Raw genomic sequence first — 18,885 nt, 5'->3', positions numbered from 1 at the left:
TGGTTTTTAACTTTTGCTCCTCGAAACAGAACTTATGCGTAGTAAGGCATAAGTTGTTTTACAAACTGAAGGCACGTGGGCATAACTTGTGAAATATTATGATGTGAAAATATAAGCTAATACCTCTTGAAAATTTGTTTGTTATGAGGACAAAAATTAAATATCAGCACAAAAGAAAGACAAGAGTGCAAATTACGCCCTATATTACAAAAGTATCACATTTTAAAAGCCCATTCAGTCAAATATACAATGGTAATATACAAACAAATACTACCCCAAAGTTGCACGCAGCTAAATTCTCATCCTTTTGTTTATCTCTGCAAATCAAAAGGGGTTTCTTTTTGGCATCAAAAAATCATATTGAAGTTACCAGAATTTCAGTATAAAAAGATGTCGTCTATTGGAACATCAAAGGGTGTTTTAGAAATAGTAAAATTCGGAGTATACGTATCAGTTCCAATTGGTCTCATGTATGTCTTCGCTAACAACAACAAGAATCTTCAGAAAATTATGGGACATGTAATTTTTCTCCTCTCTCTCTCTTTTTTTTTTTTTTTTCATTTAAATTGTGAAGTTTGTTTCTTTATGCTTATATTTTTATGGGTTTTTAGTTTTCTTGGTGTTTATTTTTCAGCTTAAGTCAAATTGCTTATATGTACATTTTTTAAAATTCAAGATTTGTGGTCTGCTTTGTAAAAATGTATATATTGAAGCTTAAAAATTCAACCCTTTTTTTTTTTTTTTTTTTATAGAGAGAATCTGAGGGATTTTTGATTATTTGAATGAAATGGTTCTGAATAGATACATATGATTTATATTACTGATCTGAACTAGTTTGAGATTGAGGCTGAGCTGATTGATTGAATAGAATCTGAGGGAGATATGGAAATGTGCTATGAAATACTCCCTCCCTTTCGATTGATGTGAGTATTTCCTTTTTAGTTGGTGCCAAAAAGAATGACTTCTTTCCATGTTTGGAAACAATTTACGTTGATGCAATCATTTATAGCCACACAAAATATTTGTGCCTCATTTTACACCACAAGTTCAAAAATCTTTATCTTTTTTCTTAAACTCTGTCTAGTCAAACAGATTCACATAAATTGAAACGGAGGGAGTCGATATTTCTGCTTTCTAGGTTTTTTCAAAAGAAGGATTGGTGGGGGTTGGGTTTTTGTGGGGCGCCGGGGGGGGGGGGGGGTGGTGTTACTGTTCATGTATCAGTTAAGTTAAGTAAGGTGAAATTTTGATCTTTGTTGACAGTTGAAGATTACATAAAGTGGAATGTTTTGCACGATCCGCATTTAGTAATCTTATAGATGTGAGGCAAAGCGCTTGCACAAAATGTGGAGAAAGGTGGATGAGTACCCTGGATTGAGGAGTGTATAATGCAGAAATGATGGGTAATTTATGCATTGTTCAGATTTAGAAAACCAAGCACTAAGCTAGTGCTTGGGCATCGCAAACGGGGAACGGGCATTGTACAAGAGTATAAAAAAAAAAAAGGGCAGCCCGGTGCACTAAGTTCCCGCTATGCGCGGGGTCCGGGGAAGGGCCGGACCACAAGGGTCTATTGTACGCAGCCTTACCTTGCATTTCTGCAAGAGGCTGTTTCCACAGCTTGAACCCGTGACCTCCTGGTCACATGGCAACAACTTTACCAGTTACGCCAAGGCTCCTCTTCGCATTGTACAAGAGTATATAATGCAGAATTGAGCGATGAAGAAACTGTGAAAGATACTAGGAAGGATATACTTCCTCTGTCCAAATTTATGTGATGCCACTTCCTATTTCAGTCTGTCGCAGAAAATATGATATCGTAATTTTTCCTAAAAGGAATGATACTTTTTGTAGTTAGAAACAATTTAACTTTAAACTTCTTATGTTACCCATAATGAGATGATTTATAGCTACACGAATATCTATGACTTGTTTTAACCGCAAGTTTCAAAGTCTTTCGTTCTTTCTTAAACTACGTGTCCAATCAAACACTAACATATAAAATGGTACGAAGGGAATATAACAATGTGAAAGAGCAGAACAAAGAGGAGAGAATGTGCTATGCTGCTAAAATTAAAATAGCAATAAGATAGCAAAGAAGATGACTAGAATTGTGGCAAAGAGAGAGTTGTTGCTCCATAGAGGATTGGCCCTTCTGACATAGATTTTCTGGATATAACTACAGCTTAGATCTTTCTTATGTTTTTGATTTGGATAGACTAAAGGCTCATAGAAGATCTCTACATGTATTAGCATCTCTATACAGTTTGACACGTGAGATGTATGTCTGAGATTCCGGGGTAAAAAGTTTACTTGAATGTTTTTCTTTAGGTCTCCACTGGTTAAACGGAAAGGAAAGGAATACACAGGAAATAGTAAGCCAGATCATTTAATTTAACTGAAATGAATTATCTTACCTTCCCATTCCTTTCTTTTCCATGAAAACATTAAAAACCTCTAAAGAGGCCACTAGAAGTGTGGCTTTGCTAAGGATACTAAGCATGCAACTTGCCTGATCCTCAAATGCGAAATAAGTCCAGGCCAAATATGTTACAAGATGTTAAGATACCCGGAGTTATGAGGCTTAAAGACGATCATAATGAATAAGATTTATCTTCTATTTTTGGCGGGCGGTATAGTTGGATCATCTATGCGCTAAGATCAACTATTTCTTTGTATTGAAAATATAAACTAATTTGTCTAAGCCGTATAGCACTATGAAGATATGCATTCAGAAGTATGTTTCTGGTGTCAAACTGATGATACAGCCCATCTTTAGTGCTTCCAAACTTCCGAATTTTGGAATATTTTCTTCCAAACTGCTGATGCGCTCATAAACATTTTGCATTTTTTTTGTTGGTTGGCTCATAGGTTAGCCTATGATATCTGAAATTTTCTCTAGGTATGTTCGTCAGGGTTGTAATCACAAATGTTTTCCCTTGGGCATCAGTAGCTTCTCTTTCAGGTTTAATTTGTTTTCCCAGACCCCACACTGTGGGATTTCACTGGGTATGTTGTTGTTGTTGTATTTCCTTGAAGTTAATAGTTATTATAAGCCCGTGTGATTCCCCAAGTCATGTGAGCGAAGAAGTTTCAACTGCTTTGGTGGTTTTGATCCCCATTGGATGCTGTTTTGACATTGCAATGGCTTCTAAAGGAATACAACAGTACAAACACCCTGTTGTTGATAGACAAAGTGCTTCGTTTTAGATCAATTCTTCACTGCAATCGGTTTGACGAGTGGTGGCAAATTGACTGTTGAAGTTTGTCTCTCTCTATTCCTCCTCTGTCTCTGGTCTAATTCTAAGCTAATCGTAAGTTGTTTAAAAACTGGGAAACCTTGAGTAAGCCTTTGAGTTAAATAGGGAAATTACTTGACTAATAATGAATTCCTAAACTGACAAAAACCTATTATACCTCCTATATTCTGGAAAGCTTACAATGAATTCCTTAAATAGATTAATGAAATTACTATCCCTTTCCACATTCTATCAGCTTCCTGCATATTTTAGTCATAGTTACCACAACTGAAAATTTAGGAGCTGATAGAAAACACCTCTCTGAGCATTTTATTTAAAGGGAAAAAAGAGGAAGAGAGGAAAATGATGTTCATAAGAGACCTAGTTATGTTCTACAAGCAAAGCTATTCTTGTGGTCTTGACTAGATCCATGGGATGATGGGGATAGTTCAGATGCCATAAGGGTTATGATGTCTTTTAAATATCAAAACCATTTGAAATTTGATTGATGACTCAAACCCCCCTCCCTACTCTCACACACACAGAGACGCAAAAACAAAAAAACAAAAAAAAAAGAAAAAAGGGGAAAGAAAAGAAATGAAGTAGAAGATAGTTTGGTGGATAAGTTTTTTCACAATAGAAAGCTTTTATTGTAATCCTTAGCTTTTCTAATATCTCCTTGCAACAGGTAGTATACATTTTTCTGAACTTTGTCTTATTGCCTATATGTTCAATTTCGAGTCCAGTTCAATTTCAGTGCAGATCATATTAATTCATTCACTTAATGGTCATCTTCAAAGCATACATGATATCTGAATGAATTCATACCATGACTGATTTTTTATAACTTTTTGCAACATGGTTCCAATAGATATCTTTGGCTTACAAAATGATATAATCCATCTAAACCTTCCATGTTTTTTTGCTTGTGAAGCGTGAATATGTAGTTTATCCTGCAGAAGCAGTAACGCCCCAAACGCCCGAGGAACTGAGGGAGATGGCAAAGGAAATAGCTCGAAAGAGAGAGCGGGACCAAGCAATGAGGAACTGAGGAAACTGGAACAAGAATGACTCGCAACCCAAGAAACAAAGAAGCGTAGAAGAATTTGTAGGTCTGTAAGTAATGCTTGCAGAAAGGAACAGCCAGAGGTCCTTTTTTATCAGCCAAGAGATGGATGTGTGCTTACTACTTGTCTGTCACCAATAAGTGAGTGTAAGAATAAAACAGTGTGGCAAAGCCAGGGACTCTGTACTGTCATTTCTGTGCTTGATGTATCTTCCTTCTAGATCCTTATAGCAGTCAAACACTTTTACTGTGTGTGGAAATCAAAATCAAACAGTTTTTTCTTTGATTATACGTTCTTCAAACATTTTAAATATTTCTTATGTAGTTTTCAAATACATAAATTTGGTTTAAAAAAATTGAGTAATCGATGTCTGAATTCACACTGTAGATGTGTTAATCCTCATACTTTGAATACGATAATTATTTTTGCAGGTATAGAAGACAAATTAAAAGGCCCAGTGTATGTTTAGGTGCAAAAGGGCAATATTCTCTTGTCCCTCTTCAAGGGGCAGACCCCTCTTTAATTTTGACTAGGCATGATTCAAGTCAAGATCTATATTGTGCATTATTACATAATTAGATGCATGGGTTCCACAAGTGGAAATTTCAGCTAATTCTTTCCCATTTAGAGCCTCCTTTTTGTCTTTTCATCCCAAAAATATTTGTCACTTATCCCTTCGCCTCCAGAAAGTAAAATTTGCGAATTGTAACAAATGTATGGAAAAACTCATGTTACCCTTTAACTCTTCCTTTTTCAAGACCCTTTAACTCCTAAAAAGATGCAAAAAGCTGTGTCCATACACATTAGCATATAGAAGAATCAAAGTGGGAACTTGAAAATTTCCAACTTTTTAAGTTGTTAAATATGAAAGGGCATGGTGGGCGGTGAAGGAGGAAGTTGTCAGTGGATTTTTTCAGCAGAAAAGGCTCAAACATGCCATCGAATTATCGGAAATGACTCATTTATTTCACTCATCAATAGTTTGGCTCATTTATGCCATCGAACTATCGGAAATGGTTCATTTATGCCACTGATTAATAGTTTGGTTTATTTATGCCATTGCCGTGAGCCTGAAAAGAATATTGGACATTGCACCGGGGCTAAGCAAGAAAATGATAGCTTCGTACACAAAGCATCTTGCGTTCACACAAAATCTGATAAAAGCAACACTCCGAGACTTAAAACAAACATAAAGAAATGATTTAGATTTTTTTTTTTTTTGGGGTCGGAATTTGAACTATACTCAATACTTAATTTACAAGAATTGTATTGACAAGAAAAAAATAGAGGTGGAAAAAGCATCCACAAGGAAACAATTTCAATTATAATAACTTGAGGTTGTAAAATTAAACTGTCAACATATTATGGCATGCTTCTTCCAAGAAAATGAGATGAATAATTTAATTTGGTGTGTTATTTTCGTGGTAACCATTGACTTGCATGAGTCAATGGGTATTTCCATTATACTTAAAATAATGAATCTTTTCTGAACAAATGGAAATTCTGGTCATCATAAGAATTTCCTTGAAGCTTGGAGTAGCAGAAAAGGCAGGTAACTTCTGCTTCTATCTTTTAGTTCTTTCTTCCATTACACTGAATTTTTGAGAATCTTTAGGATAAATTGATCTGCAAAATGTTTTAATGTTCAAGTGATAAGTTTCTGGTAAACTCATACCTTAATCAGCAATGGGATTCTTCATTCTAGCTATCAACAATTATAAGAGGTGCATTTCCTCTTGTTTTTGTATTAACTTGCTTGAGTCCAAGATTCTTGAAAGATTATTAATCATCTTAGCTTCATACAGAATTGTTACAGCTTTGCTTCATTAGCTTTATTTGAAAGATTATTAATCATCTTCAAAGTGTATAATTTGCAATCACTCAGCTCTTAGCTTTTCTTGAAAGAATAAAAATCCATTTTTTTCAGGTATAATGGAATTTTATACACATTTTACAAAAAAAAAAAAAAAAAAAAAATTGGCTTTTTTGCTTCCTCCTCTTCTTTCTTATATACAACTCTCAAACTTTCATGAGGAATATTAGGCGTTCGGACATGAATTGGTTGATATTTGAAAAAAAAAAAAAAAGTAATATTTGAAGTTGAAGTAGTGTTTGGACATGAAAATATAGTTGAAGTTTCGTGAGTGAAAACTTTAAAAACTACTAAAACCTGTTTTTCAAACTTCAAATTCCATATTTCAAGTTTGAAGTTGAAATAACGGGCCAATTTGATAAACAAACACTTATTTGAAATAATCTCCAAATATTATTTCAAATTTTTGAAATAAAATCTATGGACAAAAAGCTAGAATATTCACCTCCGGACATCTTTGTTGGTTTATGTTGAATCTCAGGTTGGGAAAACTGCTTAATTAGGCTGAGCATAGAATTCAGTCTTCCAAGAATTTGTCGAAATCTGAAATAGCGAATAGATTGTTGGAGTAGAGAAAATATGTTGATTGAAAAATAACTTGCCGTGATCAAGCCAGCAGAAGTGGAGAACAAGTTCCACTAGAATTTGATAGTTTTATTCTAATGGCGGAGTTAGTTCCAATAGGGACTATTTTGGCTGTGATTAGTAGTCAAGTAACGAAAACAGCTCTAGCTGCCAATGATCTATTATTCGAGAAGGAGAGTTTTAAGGTTCTTGGGAACTACCTCTTGGACATTGAGCCTGTCTTGAAAGAATTACAGCTACAAAAGTTAAACGATTCCCCGGCTGCAAGGCAAGCTTTGGAATCCCTTGAAGCTGATTTAAAGAAGGCTAATAACTTGGTTGAGAAGTACAAAAACCGAGCCCGTTTTTACTTACTGGTCAAGTGTAGGAACATTGTCAAGGAGGTACAGGAAGTCACTAGGGACATTGGAAAATCTTTAGCCGCACTTTCCCTTGTCAACATTGAAGTCTTGTCGGGGATTTCAGAAGAAGTAAATAGGCTGCAGAATGAGATGCAAAGAGCCAACTTCGAGGCATCTCAGTCTCGCCTCCAAATTGTTAACAAGTTAAACCAAGGTCTATCGGATCAGATACACGACCAGCAATTTGCTAACAATATCCTCAAGGAAATAGCAAGGGCTGCTGGTGTCCCAGAGGAGCCTGCAGAGATACTGAAAGAGCTAAACAATTTCAAAAAAGAGAAAGAAGATGCTGCTTACCGGAAAGAGAGAGCTGAAGTCTTGTTTCTGAATCAAGTTATTGAGCTGCTCTCACGAGCGGATGCTGCAAGAGATTATGAGGAAGTCAGAAGTCAATATTTTCAGAGGGTTAGTATTATCGAGGGATACGACCCTAGAGAAGAATACATTCAGCCATTTAAAGCTTTTATTTGTTGTATAACCGGAACTATAATGGTAGATCCTGTTAGCCTTTGCACCGGTACTGCCTGTGAGAGAGCTTCTCTCCAAGCTTGGTTCAATTCGGGGGAGAAAACGGATCCCGAGACAGGCGAAGAGCTGCAGGATTTGTCATTCAGGCCAAACCTCCAATTAAGACAGTTAATCCAGGAGTGGAAAGAGCTCAATTATTGCATCATAATTAGAGCTTGCAAGGGGAAATTGCTTTCTGAAATGGATGCATTAATTGAGGAAGCTCTTGCACAAATGCAAGAACTTATGAAAGTAAATTCGATAAATAAAGAGTGGGTGACAATTGGGGGACTCACTGAAATTGTCACCTTCAAGCTTGGCAGCTTGCGTAGCGGATATCTGCAAGATAAAGTAATGATTACGTTGAAGGATGTTGTAGAAGGGCATGCTAGAAACAAGGTGAGTGGACTTCTTTTAAGTATGAAACAAGTAAATGTGAAAGTAATTAGTGTAGATACTCAAAAATTGCTTACTCCTGAATTTACTCATTCAAGTAATTCTACTTTCACCTAGAATCCTATAGCTGTATCAAATGTATATTTCATACAGGACTTTAGTATTCTATCTGAAGAAATGAACAGTGTGCATTTCGTTTATTTTCTCATTTAACTGTTTCCACTCTAGAACTGTTAATTAGTTTACACATTGTGTCGTGCCTTCGTTGTTGCTTGTTGTTACTAACATACGCTTGGTCTTATTTTCCATGCTTAGTTGTTTCAAGTATATGACACCAGGATAGTCAAGATCAGGACGCCAAGGGGTGGGATAATATTCGGCTTATCATGTAGATCATTTCATATCTATCTGATATTGGGCTAACATGAGTTAAATGTTATTGACTTAATGATGTAGAACTTATTTATTGTTAGAATATTGTTTTCTCGAAGTTGTTTTAGTATTTGAGGTCACGCGTCCAAAAAAAAAAAAAAAAAAAAAACAGAACTACAATATCTTTCTAGTTTTCCTGAATATGCCTCTTTCATTAAGCCCGGGGCCAGTGGCGGAACTAGGTTTTCAGTACGGGATTCAAAATATAAAGAAACAAACATATGAAGAAGCCAACGAGATTCAAAATCTACTATATATACATAATTAATTAATTTTAACCGTGTATATAGTGCGATTTTCCGATGAAGGAGATTCGGATGAATCTCCCACTGGTAACCTAGCTCTGACCATGCCCAGGCCTAGGATCAGGCAATATGAAGCAAATATGCATCCAACTCTTTTTAGACATGCAAAATCCTGATTTGATTTATTTCTAAACAAACTGCTTTTCCCATATAATTTACAGGACGTATTTGTTGAGAACCAGGGGCTTGAGAATGTTGTAGCATGCTTCGGAATAGACTATACCATTTCAGCCGCTGCAATTGAGCTGATATATGAGGTTCTCCAAGATCAGCCGGGTTGGAATTTGCCTTATTGTCAGAAGCTTTCGCAGCAGTCCAATTCAATCTTGCTTCTCGTCTCCTTTCTCAAAAGTCAGATCAGTCCATCAGCAGAGAAAGCAGAAGGAATCCTGGCTAAGCTTTGTGATGAGGAAGAGGAGAACATTGTTAAGGCTGCTCGAGAGGGATGGTATGGACCACTTATCGATAGGCTGCACAATGGTAAGCCTAGCTGCAACATTCTTGTATGTTACAGTTGCACATGATATAGATACAGTCAAACCTCTCTGTAACAACATCGTTTGTTAATTGATATTTTTTGGCTACTACAGTGAAATGTTGTTATAGAGAATATATAATATAACATAACATAAAAGATCGGTTCCACAAGAAACACGGCTATTATAGTGAAATGTTGTTATAGAGGTCTGACTGTAGTCATCTTGATACATTAACCCATTCTTCTATATTGAATTATTTTATCAGCCTATGTATATACATGCGGCGTTAATTTCTTTTTCGACTTAACCAAATGATTGCTTTTTGGTTCTTCTATTGCTTTTCATGATATATTCTTAAAAGAGATGTCAGTCTTCTGACCATATACAAAATATCCTAGAAAAGGGTAAAAAGTAAAAGACGCCAAATGAAATGTATAAACAGAAACCGGATGCCTTTCAAGTAATTGAGGCACAATGAGAGAATTTTCTTACATATAATCACCAATGCATAAACTTGTGCTTACTGTATGAGAGTTTGCAAACATTCGCGTTGATTCATTTGATGAATCTGGCATATTTGATAGAATTCCAGCGTCTTTCTGGGATTCAGGTCTCAAAACACAAATAGTTCTGCTAAAATGCAAAGGTATGGGAAAGGAGTCCGTCAAGCACATACTTGAAACCATTTACCTTCATGTTGGTCAGTGTGTAATTGCAGCATTTGATTTATTGCTTGTTTGAGTTCTAGGTTTAGTTATATCATTCAATATTTTCAGGATCAGCATCTTCAAGAATGTCAAATGTTAGAGCAATTCTCAGTTTGGAACTCAGGGATGAAGATATGAAGCTCCTCGGGGAGAAAGCGGTTATCCCTCCTCTGCTTGAGATGACATCTGGAAGTATTGAATCAAAAGAACTATCATTATCTGCACTTGTGAAGCTATCAAGTTTTTATGACAATAAGATACTTATAGCTGCGGCTGGAGGGGTTTCTATAGTATTAAAGCTAATGATTTCATCCCATGTACGTTCAGTTATCATTGCTAAGTGCTGTGAAATTCTCGCTAATCTTTCTGGCAATGGTGATGGAGTTAAGTTCTTGATCGATGAAACTGGAAACCAACTTGTACTAGAGCCAGTAATCGCGTACTTGCTAGCTTTTCAACAGAATCTCACATCCTCGGACATTGTTCGTAGGCATGCTTTACGTGCATTGTTAGGAATCTGTCAATCTCAAGCTGATCTTATCAAATCAGCAGTTCTCTCTGCTGGAGGTGTTTCAGTGGTCTTACCCCTTCTTGATGATCCGAACCAGGAAATAAGAGAATCAGCAATAAATCTACTTTTCCTGTTCTCACAGCACGAGCCAGAAGGTGTCGTTGAGTATCTTCTTAAGCCAAGAAGGCTGGAGGCTTTAGTTGGGTTTCTTGAGAATGACAACAAAGGTGATGTGCAAATGGCTGCAGCCGGTTTACTAGCTAACCTTCCTAAATCAGAAACTTCTCTCGGAGAGAAACTCATAGAATTAGGTGGACTAAAGGCAATCATTAACATCTTAAAATCCGGAACCATGGAAGCTAAGGAAAATGCTCTTAGTGCCTTCTTCAGGTTCACAGATCCAACAAATCTCGAGTCCCAACGCAACGTGGTTGAACTTGGAGCATATCCTATACTGGTAAATTTTCTCAAAGCTGATTCAATAACTGCACAAGCAAGAGCAGCTGCACTATTGACGGATCTATCAATGCGAAGTCATGAACTCAGTGCATTATCCAGGAAAGCTTCTTGTTTCTTTATTGGCCGAGCACGTGCCCCTATATGTCCTGCACATGGGGGCGCATGCAGCGTGAGCAAAACATTTTGTCTGTTGGAGGCGAATGCATTGCCTGATTTGGTTAAACTCTTAAGAGAAAAGATACATGCCACGTCTTATGAGGCGATTCAAGCACTCTCAACTTTGGTTCGTGAAGATTCGCCTCATAAAGGAGCCAATGTGCTGCACAAGGACGATGCGATTTCACCAATAATAGAAGTTCTAAACTGGGGATCAGAAGCTTTAAAGGGAGAAACTTTAGGACTCCTGGAGAAAGTGTTTATGTCAAGGGAAATGGTGGATTTGTATGGGCTAACAGCTAGGCTACATCTCGCTCGTTTAACAGGAGGTAGAATTTATGAAGATGGACATCTACAAAGAAAAGCTGCTAGAGTCTTGTTACTTATCGAACGCCAATCTAGATCATCTAGATCTCTTGTTGCAGGAATATCTGGTTGAAGAGAATTGCCTTAAGTCAAAAAGTGTGCCCTTCAATCAAAATGCCATATTTTCTGATAGTTTAGGCTACACTTTTCTGGTGTGCTTTAAGGCTTATTATGTTGTGAATTTTCTTGATTTCTCTTTACCAATTAGTATATGTAATTATGTTTTTGTGTGGTATGTATGGAAGGAATTCATATGATGAGACCTATGATAGAGGTATATTGATCTTGAATATTCTAGACTTGAGAACCATCTTAAGGATAATTTGCTCTTTTTTGCTTCATATACTTTTTTAGATCGCTCACTGCAAAACCTCCAGAAGTGGATGTCTGTGCACACCAACCTCAACATCTCAAAGTTTATCTAACTTGGACGAAAGGCCCATTAATCGAACAACGTCCACAAAATGGAGTTCTAGTAATGTACCTGTTTTTTCCACAAAAAAGATGATCTTGTTACTGTGATCTATTATGTATTTATTTTTTAAATGTCGATACTGCTTACAAAAAGTTCTTCATACGCCACTAAGGCGTGTAGTCGAACAAGCTACGGAAGACTACTTCTATTTCGTTATGATGGCACGATTCGTTGTGTTGATCAATCCGGGGAAAAAAGGTACAAGAAGCACAATTTTTGGTTATAACTTGAGTGTGAAACTAAAATAGAAATTTTAGCTGATCTGCAATTAATTAACTCATAGGAATAGGGAACAAGTACCTGTCTGCTCAATCACTCCAATCTGTGGGGTATATGACTTATCAATTTGAACAAATTTCTTAAACAAGTAGTTGTAAATCAATTATTTTATTAACGGTAGGAGCAGGTAAAGGTTGCTTTAGCTAAGGAGATGATATTAATTTCCTTGCTGTTATTGCCTTGTGAAAGTAATATATGCATTCACATATTGACTATGTTGAACTTCGTGATGTTACACTATAGTGATTTAAATTGCAATAACATGATCAAGCCACCCATTTTTCTAGCTTAAATAAAACTAATTAGCCCTCGATGATTGCCTATTTCTAGATCCAATAATGAAAGCTTGCAAAACAAGCCCCCCCCCCCCCCCCCCCCCACAACACCTTTTTCTTTTTAATTTAATTTTAGGATAGACAGAACATGTCTATATTAGAGTGGAAGAAGATAGAAGATGGGAGGACCTTTGTGAAATAGGAAACCTACACCTAAGTAGTTTAGGATAGAATATTGTAACAAAAAAAAAAAAAAAAACTTTAATTTCTCATTTATATCTAGAGTTCCCTATCACAATATGAACATAATGAAAATTTGCCACATTATGGGACAGAGGAGCATATATGACCATCAAATCTAAGTCTAATTATTTTTAGAAATGGGCTGTGTAACAAATTGGACCAAGGAAACATGTAATAAATAATGAGTGCAAGTGTGTCACTAGTTACCTACTTGTGCACACGGAGAGGGATGGATACTTATGTCAAAACTTGTAAGTAAATTTTGTGGCCCCACAATATTGTGCTCTTTTTTTTTTTTTTTTCGGGTTGGGGGTGAGCTGGTTAAGCTATACTCCGATCCCTCCGGATAAAAAAGAGTATCCACTTAATTATTTGTATACCCATTAAGAAAATACTAATTTATAGTGAAAAATAATCAACATGCAATGTGAAAGCAAATAACTTAAAATTAAAAAATATAACCTAAATTCAAAATCCAAAAGAGAAAGTTTAACATAATACTCTTATGTCAAATTTCAACATTACATAAGTAAGTTCCAACGTTACTTTAGTAAATAATTCAAAAGAAAGGAAAAATATAAGTCTATAACCTCATTCACAACTAAATTCTACTTTAATAACATCGCTTGTTATATGCCAAGATTGTTAATGACTCATTCTTTCCAATATTAAGAGGTGTAGTTTCAAAAATTAGAATAATAACACGGTTATACTGAATGAATAAAAAAAAATACAAGCAATTATATGGAACCACAAGAAGTAAAGGTTGTAAATGAGAAGAAAGGAAATGAAAAAGAAATAATATAAAAAGAAAAATGCATTTTAAAAAATAAAATAATTAAAAAGCAAAAATAAAAAAGAAATTAAAATAATATAAATAAAAAATAAATTAAAAATCAAAAGAAATAAAAATAATAGAAATTAAAATAAATTAAAATAAACAAAAAAGAAACAAACTAAAAAGTACCTGTAATTACAGGGTGTAATTACACCCAATTCTCAACCCCCACCCCCCACCCCTTGAGAATTGGAGAGTGTAATTACAACTTCTCAATACACCCAATTCCCACCTAAATGTGTAATTTCTTGATCAAACAAACAGATCAAACTGAGTAATTATACCCAGTTACAATTACGTGGGTGGCTTTCCAAACAGGCCCTAAGAAAAGTTTAGGAAAAGACGTAGAATAGTTTAGTCAGATGACCATTGAGTTAATGTCATTAATTGTATTTCTTAATGGATGAGTCACACCTCAAAAAATCAATTATAATGGAAGGAAGGGAGTACTCTTTTAAGGCTTTTCCAATCACACGTTTTACACAAGTCTAAGCAAGTCTTTCATCTAGAAAGTGTTTTGTGAGAAGTTACACTTTGTATATGCTTCAGAGAAAAGAAAAAAAAAAAAAAACAGCGACTAACAATTTTTATCGCTAAATTATAAGAATTTGTCATTAATCCTATTTAACAATACATTAAAGATAAATTATCAAAAGATTCTGTTAACTATGGACTATTTAGTGACATATTTGAAACGAATTCCAAAGCTAATGTTTTTTTCTTTTTCGTAGAGAGATAGTTATTTTGAAGACACTCCTGCATATGGTCTAATGCTATAAAATCTCAATAATCTTCTTATTTACAGTTGGTATCCACGGACAACTCTTATGCAATGAAACTTTCCATGCCATATTAAAAGGTTGTAAATTTAATGATCTTAGGGTTTTTAAAACATGCATTATTTTCGGTATCAACGGCCAACTCTTATGCAATGAAACTTTCCATGCCATATTAAAAGGTTGTAAATTTAATGATCTTAGGGTTATCAAAACATGCATTATTTTCAATACCTTCTTATTTAAGGATAGTTGGTTAGGTAGCCTTTTTCTGAAGATGGAGTGAGCAAAATATTGTCATCTAAACAATGATACAAGAAAATGTAGTGTAAACTGAAAATGTCCAAAATTTTGGTGGCAGTGAAGTGCTAGGGTTACTAACTTTAATTTTAGAACATATTTGTATATTATTCCAAGTCCTCGTAAGTCGTATGTTCTATATCAAATTTACGGGCTATTGACTTTGGCATTTTCAGAATCTCCTATAAAGTAGTTTATCAATTTGACTTCAAATTGTAAGCAATTGACTTGTTAATGGAATATAAAAACATTTAAAGTACCTCGTTAGTTTCAAAGAATGGCAATTATCCCTAAAATTGAAAAAATAGCCTAAGAAGTCCATATTACTTCCTACACCTTACTAGTATATATGAAATAAATTTAAAGAAAACAAAAATCTATAACTTAATATAACTAGTATCGTATACTGGTCCTGAAGACCTCAACCAGCTAAGTCATACCATGACAAATATAAAAAATAGATAAAAATTAGTTCGCTTACGAATATTCATGATGCATATTCATTAGTAAAGTATTAAAATATGTAAATCATTAGACAAATTAAATGCATAACTCATGACGATTGACCAAAGATGGATATAAAACCTCAAAAACCTTGTTAAAATGGACAAGAAATTAAGAACGTTGTATAGATTGTAAATTTGACAGTAATGATAAGAAGACAAAATAATATCATTGCTACAAAAAGGATGAATTTGTACTTTTTGGAAAGAATAATTTGTCAAAAACACATATGAACTATCATTTTTCCTCGAATTTCACACTTCAGCTATTTGTTATTTGCTTCTACCTGTAATATCAGCATATTTCCTTTTCCTACCTGAACTATCACCATCTATTAAAACACACCTCGAAGCTGACTGAGCCAACTATCAGTTGTTTCTTTTTCCTATTTGAACTACCACCATCTACTCAACTAGATGTGTTTTAATACACAGATAGTGATAGTTTAGGTAGGAAAAATAAACAATTGATCGTTGAGGTATGAAACTTGCGAAAAAGTGATAGCTTAGGTTTTTCCCTTTTTTTTTTTTTTTTTTTTTTTTTTTACCATTATTGGAAAAGAAACGAAAACCTCTAGAACTTTCTTGAAGTTGCCAAGAAACTCAAATGGTACTCTCCGGTCTTACTAGACAAATATATACGCAATGGTCTTCCTTAACATACATAATAAATAATAAATAATGATATAAGAATACTATAACAAATGAATAGTAAATTCTTACCCAAAAAAGAAAAATATTCCGTGTGGATCTTAATTTCTTGTCTACCTTTCCAAACAAAACCTAGATAATCCATAAAGTCTTATCGTTTTAGGTTTTGGGCCTCACCAAAGTGTAGCACAATTTATCACCATTCCATCTTCCTACTCCCAACTGCAAAATGATACGCAATATTCCCAATTAATTAATGCTATCCCCATACTCTCTGTACGTAGCACATAGTCAACTTTAATTAAGAAGCCAAACTTGGATAGCCAGTTGAGTGATTTTTATTGTTTGAGGCTTTTCTATCAGCATTTAAAGCAGCGTGGGAACCCAGCGTGTTATATCTGTCAACTTTTCCCCTATTTATCACAAATCGATTATCGTGGTGGGTGGATAGAAATTTTTAGCCTTGATAAGAGGTTTCAGGTTCAATCCTAATTGAGAATGAAAAAAAGGGATAATTTCATAGGCCTTTACGGGGTATGTATCAAAAAATGGAAGAAGTCTCTGAAATAATCGAAAAATAGTAATCTAATAGAGTGTAGTTTTCCTTTTAATTGAGCTTACTTGGCACAAAATCTGAATTAGTGGTTTGTTGCCTTGGATGAAGCCTTATAATGCCGGTTCATCCGAAGTCAATACTTTTGATGCTGAGTATAAATTTATGTTGGAAAAATTACTAAGATTGCAATAAATAGCAGGTTTGAACTCATAATTTTAAAATTATATAGATTTAACGCTAAGAATTTTAAAAGTTGAACACATAGAGATTAAGGCCCCGTTTGTCCATAGATATAAAAAAAAAATCACTTTTTTTGGAATTTTGGAGTTGGAGTTGGAGTTGTGTTTGGCCATAGTTTTTGAAATTGTTGTTTTTGGGTAAAATATAGTTGTAAAAAAGTGATTTTTTTTTCTGAAAAATAAGTTTTTTGAGTTTTTGATATTTCGGAATACAACTTCAAGTTGTATTCGGAATTCTCATGGCCAAACGCTAATTTCGAAAAAAAGTGGAAAAAAAAATTCGGAATAAAGTGCATAATTCTTATGGCCAAACGGGAGCTAAATTTTGGATCCGCTTCTAACTAAAGGATATAACTGAGCGGGGAAAAAGAAAAAAAAAACTCGCCGTTCGATAATTTTAAACCCCTAAAGAAACTTACCTGGACGGGGCGATCACTAAGACCCATGGCCTAGGTTGGTGACCTCCATTGCACCTTGGAGGGGTATAAAAAAAAAAAAAAACCCTAAAGAAAGAAAAGGAAAAATAATAAAAAAAAAAACTTTAAACATAGAAAGAAAGGATTTGCAGTTGACTTACTTTTCTTGTGGTGCTTACAAAAAACTATTAAGTCGACAAGTGTATGAATGAAATATAAATGAACTTTAACTTATCAACTTGGCGGGGGTTTGGGGGCCGGGGGTGGGGGTGGGGGGGAGAGGATAATTCAAAATATGTTTACCTCTTTGAAGTTTAGTAGTCAAAGGCTGCCAGCTGCAGGACCACAAGTTGAATTTCATACGCTACCGTTATTAAGCTCGGCTTCTCCATTAATAATCGCTTGTGCCATCAGAAATATGATTAAATTATACTCCCTCTCGCAGAGCATGCACAAGTAATAATTTTTTTGATATTGAAAATTCAATAATACTAATTTACTGTGTGATTTTTCTAATTACCATTTAGATGTTACTTTAGCTTGTCAGTTCTTATCTACAGGTAGAGTTAGAAAAAACTAGTCAATTTTTATGTCTTAATTTCATAAGATGACACTTATTATGAGACAAAATTTATTGGCTAGAGCGACACTTATTATGGGACGGAGGGAGTACAAAGTAACAGTGTATATATTCGATTTTTTACGACAGACTATAGTTCTGCTATTCTACATGTTGTAACATGTCATATAGTGTCAGGTTTTGTAGGTTATCAGATCAGTTTTTAATTGACTTATAAACAATGTGATAAATGACACTTCTTTATAATCTAGTCATTAATTTTTATAAGTACTATAATACTATGTATCATTCACATGGCCCGAACTCAAGATTTCTAGTTTAAAATGGAGAAAATCTAGTCTATTTCACATTCTTTAAGGGTCCATCGAGTATTTTGAGGTATTGTATAGAAGGAGTAGTAAAACAATCAATGACCAGGGTTAATTGGCTAAGTTTGGCTTTAACTATATATGAGGAACCAAGATGCTATTGGTGAAAGAGGTAATGAAAATGAATCCAATTTATGTATGGTTCAAGTCTAGTGACATGATTTGATTATGTTTAACTATGTGAATGGGGTAATTTTAAAGATATATTAAAGTGTCACTTTTGAAAGAAGACTCAAGTGTAGTAATATTGAATGAAAATGTGAATATATATGTAGAGAGATTTATATATATGTAGCCATATAGGTGAGCTACCAAAAAACATTGATGCGGTGTAGTTTTGGAATTAGGAAGTTTGGTGTACAGATTATCACAAAATGGACATTGGTTTGGAAACAAATTCCGACCTGTGCGGTCTAGGTAATCTCACTCTACATTATTTGGTTTTCAAGTTGGACCACCGAGAAGCGGTGGTTTACCCTGCAACCAAGGTCGATTTTATGTAGTAATTTTGGGTCACGTGAACATATGGCCTCTTTATAAAATAAGGTAAAAATTGCTGCAACACATATTACAAGAAGGCTAAATGGTGTATTTGGTTGAAGATTGAGTCATATACCTAAGGATCAATTCTCACTTAATACATTTATCCTTTTTTTTTAGTGGTGAACCCATGCTCTAGAAATCCTAGATTTACCTCTGCCTGCAACAGATATCAGTAGTTCGAAGCTTTAATTAAGTCAATACAAAACTTCTGATACCAACTAATTAAAAGAACAAGAACGGATTGCTCGGATGGTACGCATCCTCCACCTCTAAGATTGTGAGTTAACTAAGAAAACAAAATGATATATAGGTAACTCCTAGGAAGGGGTAAAAAAGACCTAATCAAAAGAAGAAAAACAC

The 18,885-nt window shown here is 34.7% G+C and overlaps 2 protein-coding genes across 2 annotated transcripts; both read left to right on the top strand.

Moving 5' to 3' along the window:
• Positions 1–259: 259 nt before the first annotated feature.
• Positions 260–4,594, top strand: LOC132609555 (uncharacterized). Its single transcript, XM_060323603.1, has 2 exons — positions 260–519; positions 4,174–4,594. The coding sequence occupies exons 1-2, from the start codon at positions 391–393 to the stop codon at positions 4,288–4,290; spliced, it is 246 nt and encodes an 81-aa protein (XP_060179586.1). The 5' UTR covers positions 260–390; the 3' UTR covers positions 4,291–4,594.
• A 1,026-nt stretch (positions 4,595–5,620) lies between these two features.
• On the top strand, positions 5,621–11,793 carry LOC132609553 (U-box domain-containing protein 24-like). Its single transcript, XM_060323600.1, has 4 exons — positions 5,621–5,858; positions 6,661–8,071; positions 8,967–9,285; positions 10,061–11,793. Exons 2-4 carry the CDS (start codon positions 6,842–6,844, stop codon positions 11,554–11,556), a joined length of 3,045 nt encoding a protein of 1,014 aa, XP_060179583.1. The 5' UTR covers positions 5,621–5,858; positions 6,661–6,841; the 3' UTR covers positions 11,557–11,793.
• The last annotated feature ends 7,092 nt before the right edge of the window (positions 11,794–18,885 follow it).

This window comes from Lycium barbarum, chromosome 9 (genome assembly GCF_019175385.1).
Source record: "Lycium barbarum isolate Lr01 chromosome 9, ASM1917538v2, whole genome shotgun sequence".
In the NCBI taxonomy this organism is placed as follows: Eukaryota; Viridiplantae; Streptophyta; class Magnoliopsida; order Solanales; family Solanaceae; genus Lycium; species Lycium barbarum.
Note: the sequence above shows the minus strand (reverse complement) of the source record. Positions and strands in the feature narration are given on the sequence as shown.

Excerpts from the sequence above, each read along its gene's own strand:
- LOC132609553 (XM_060323600.1), top strand. The coding sequence starts at position 6,842 with ATGGCGGAGTTAGTTCCAATAGGGACTATTTTGGCTGTGATTAGTAGT. Across the intron at positions 8,072-8,966 it reads AAGGGCATGCTAGAAACAAG|GACGTATTTGTTGAGAACCA; the intron begins GTGAGTGGACTT and ends TATAATTTACAG. Across the intron at positions 9,286-10,060 it reads TATCGATAGGCTGCACAATG|GATCAGCATCTTCAAGAATG; the intron begins GTAAGCCTAGCT and ends CAATATTTTCAG.
- LOC132609555 (XM_060323603.1), top strand. The coding sequence starts at position 391 with ATGTCGTCTATTGGAACATCAAAGGGTGTTTTAGAAATAGTAAAATTC. Across the intron at positions 520-4,173 it reads TTCAGAAAATTATGGGACAT|CGTGAATATGTAGTTTATCC; the intron begins GTAATTTTTCTC and ends TTGCTTGTGAAG.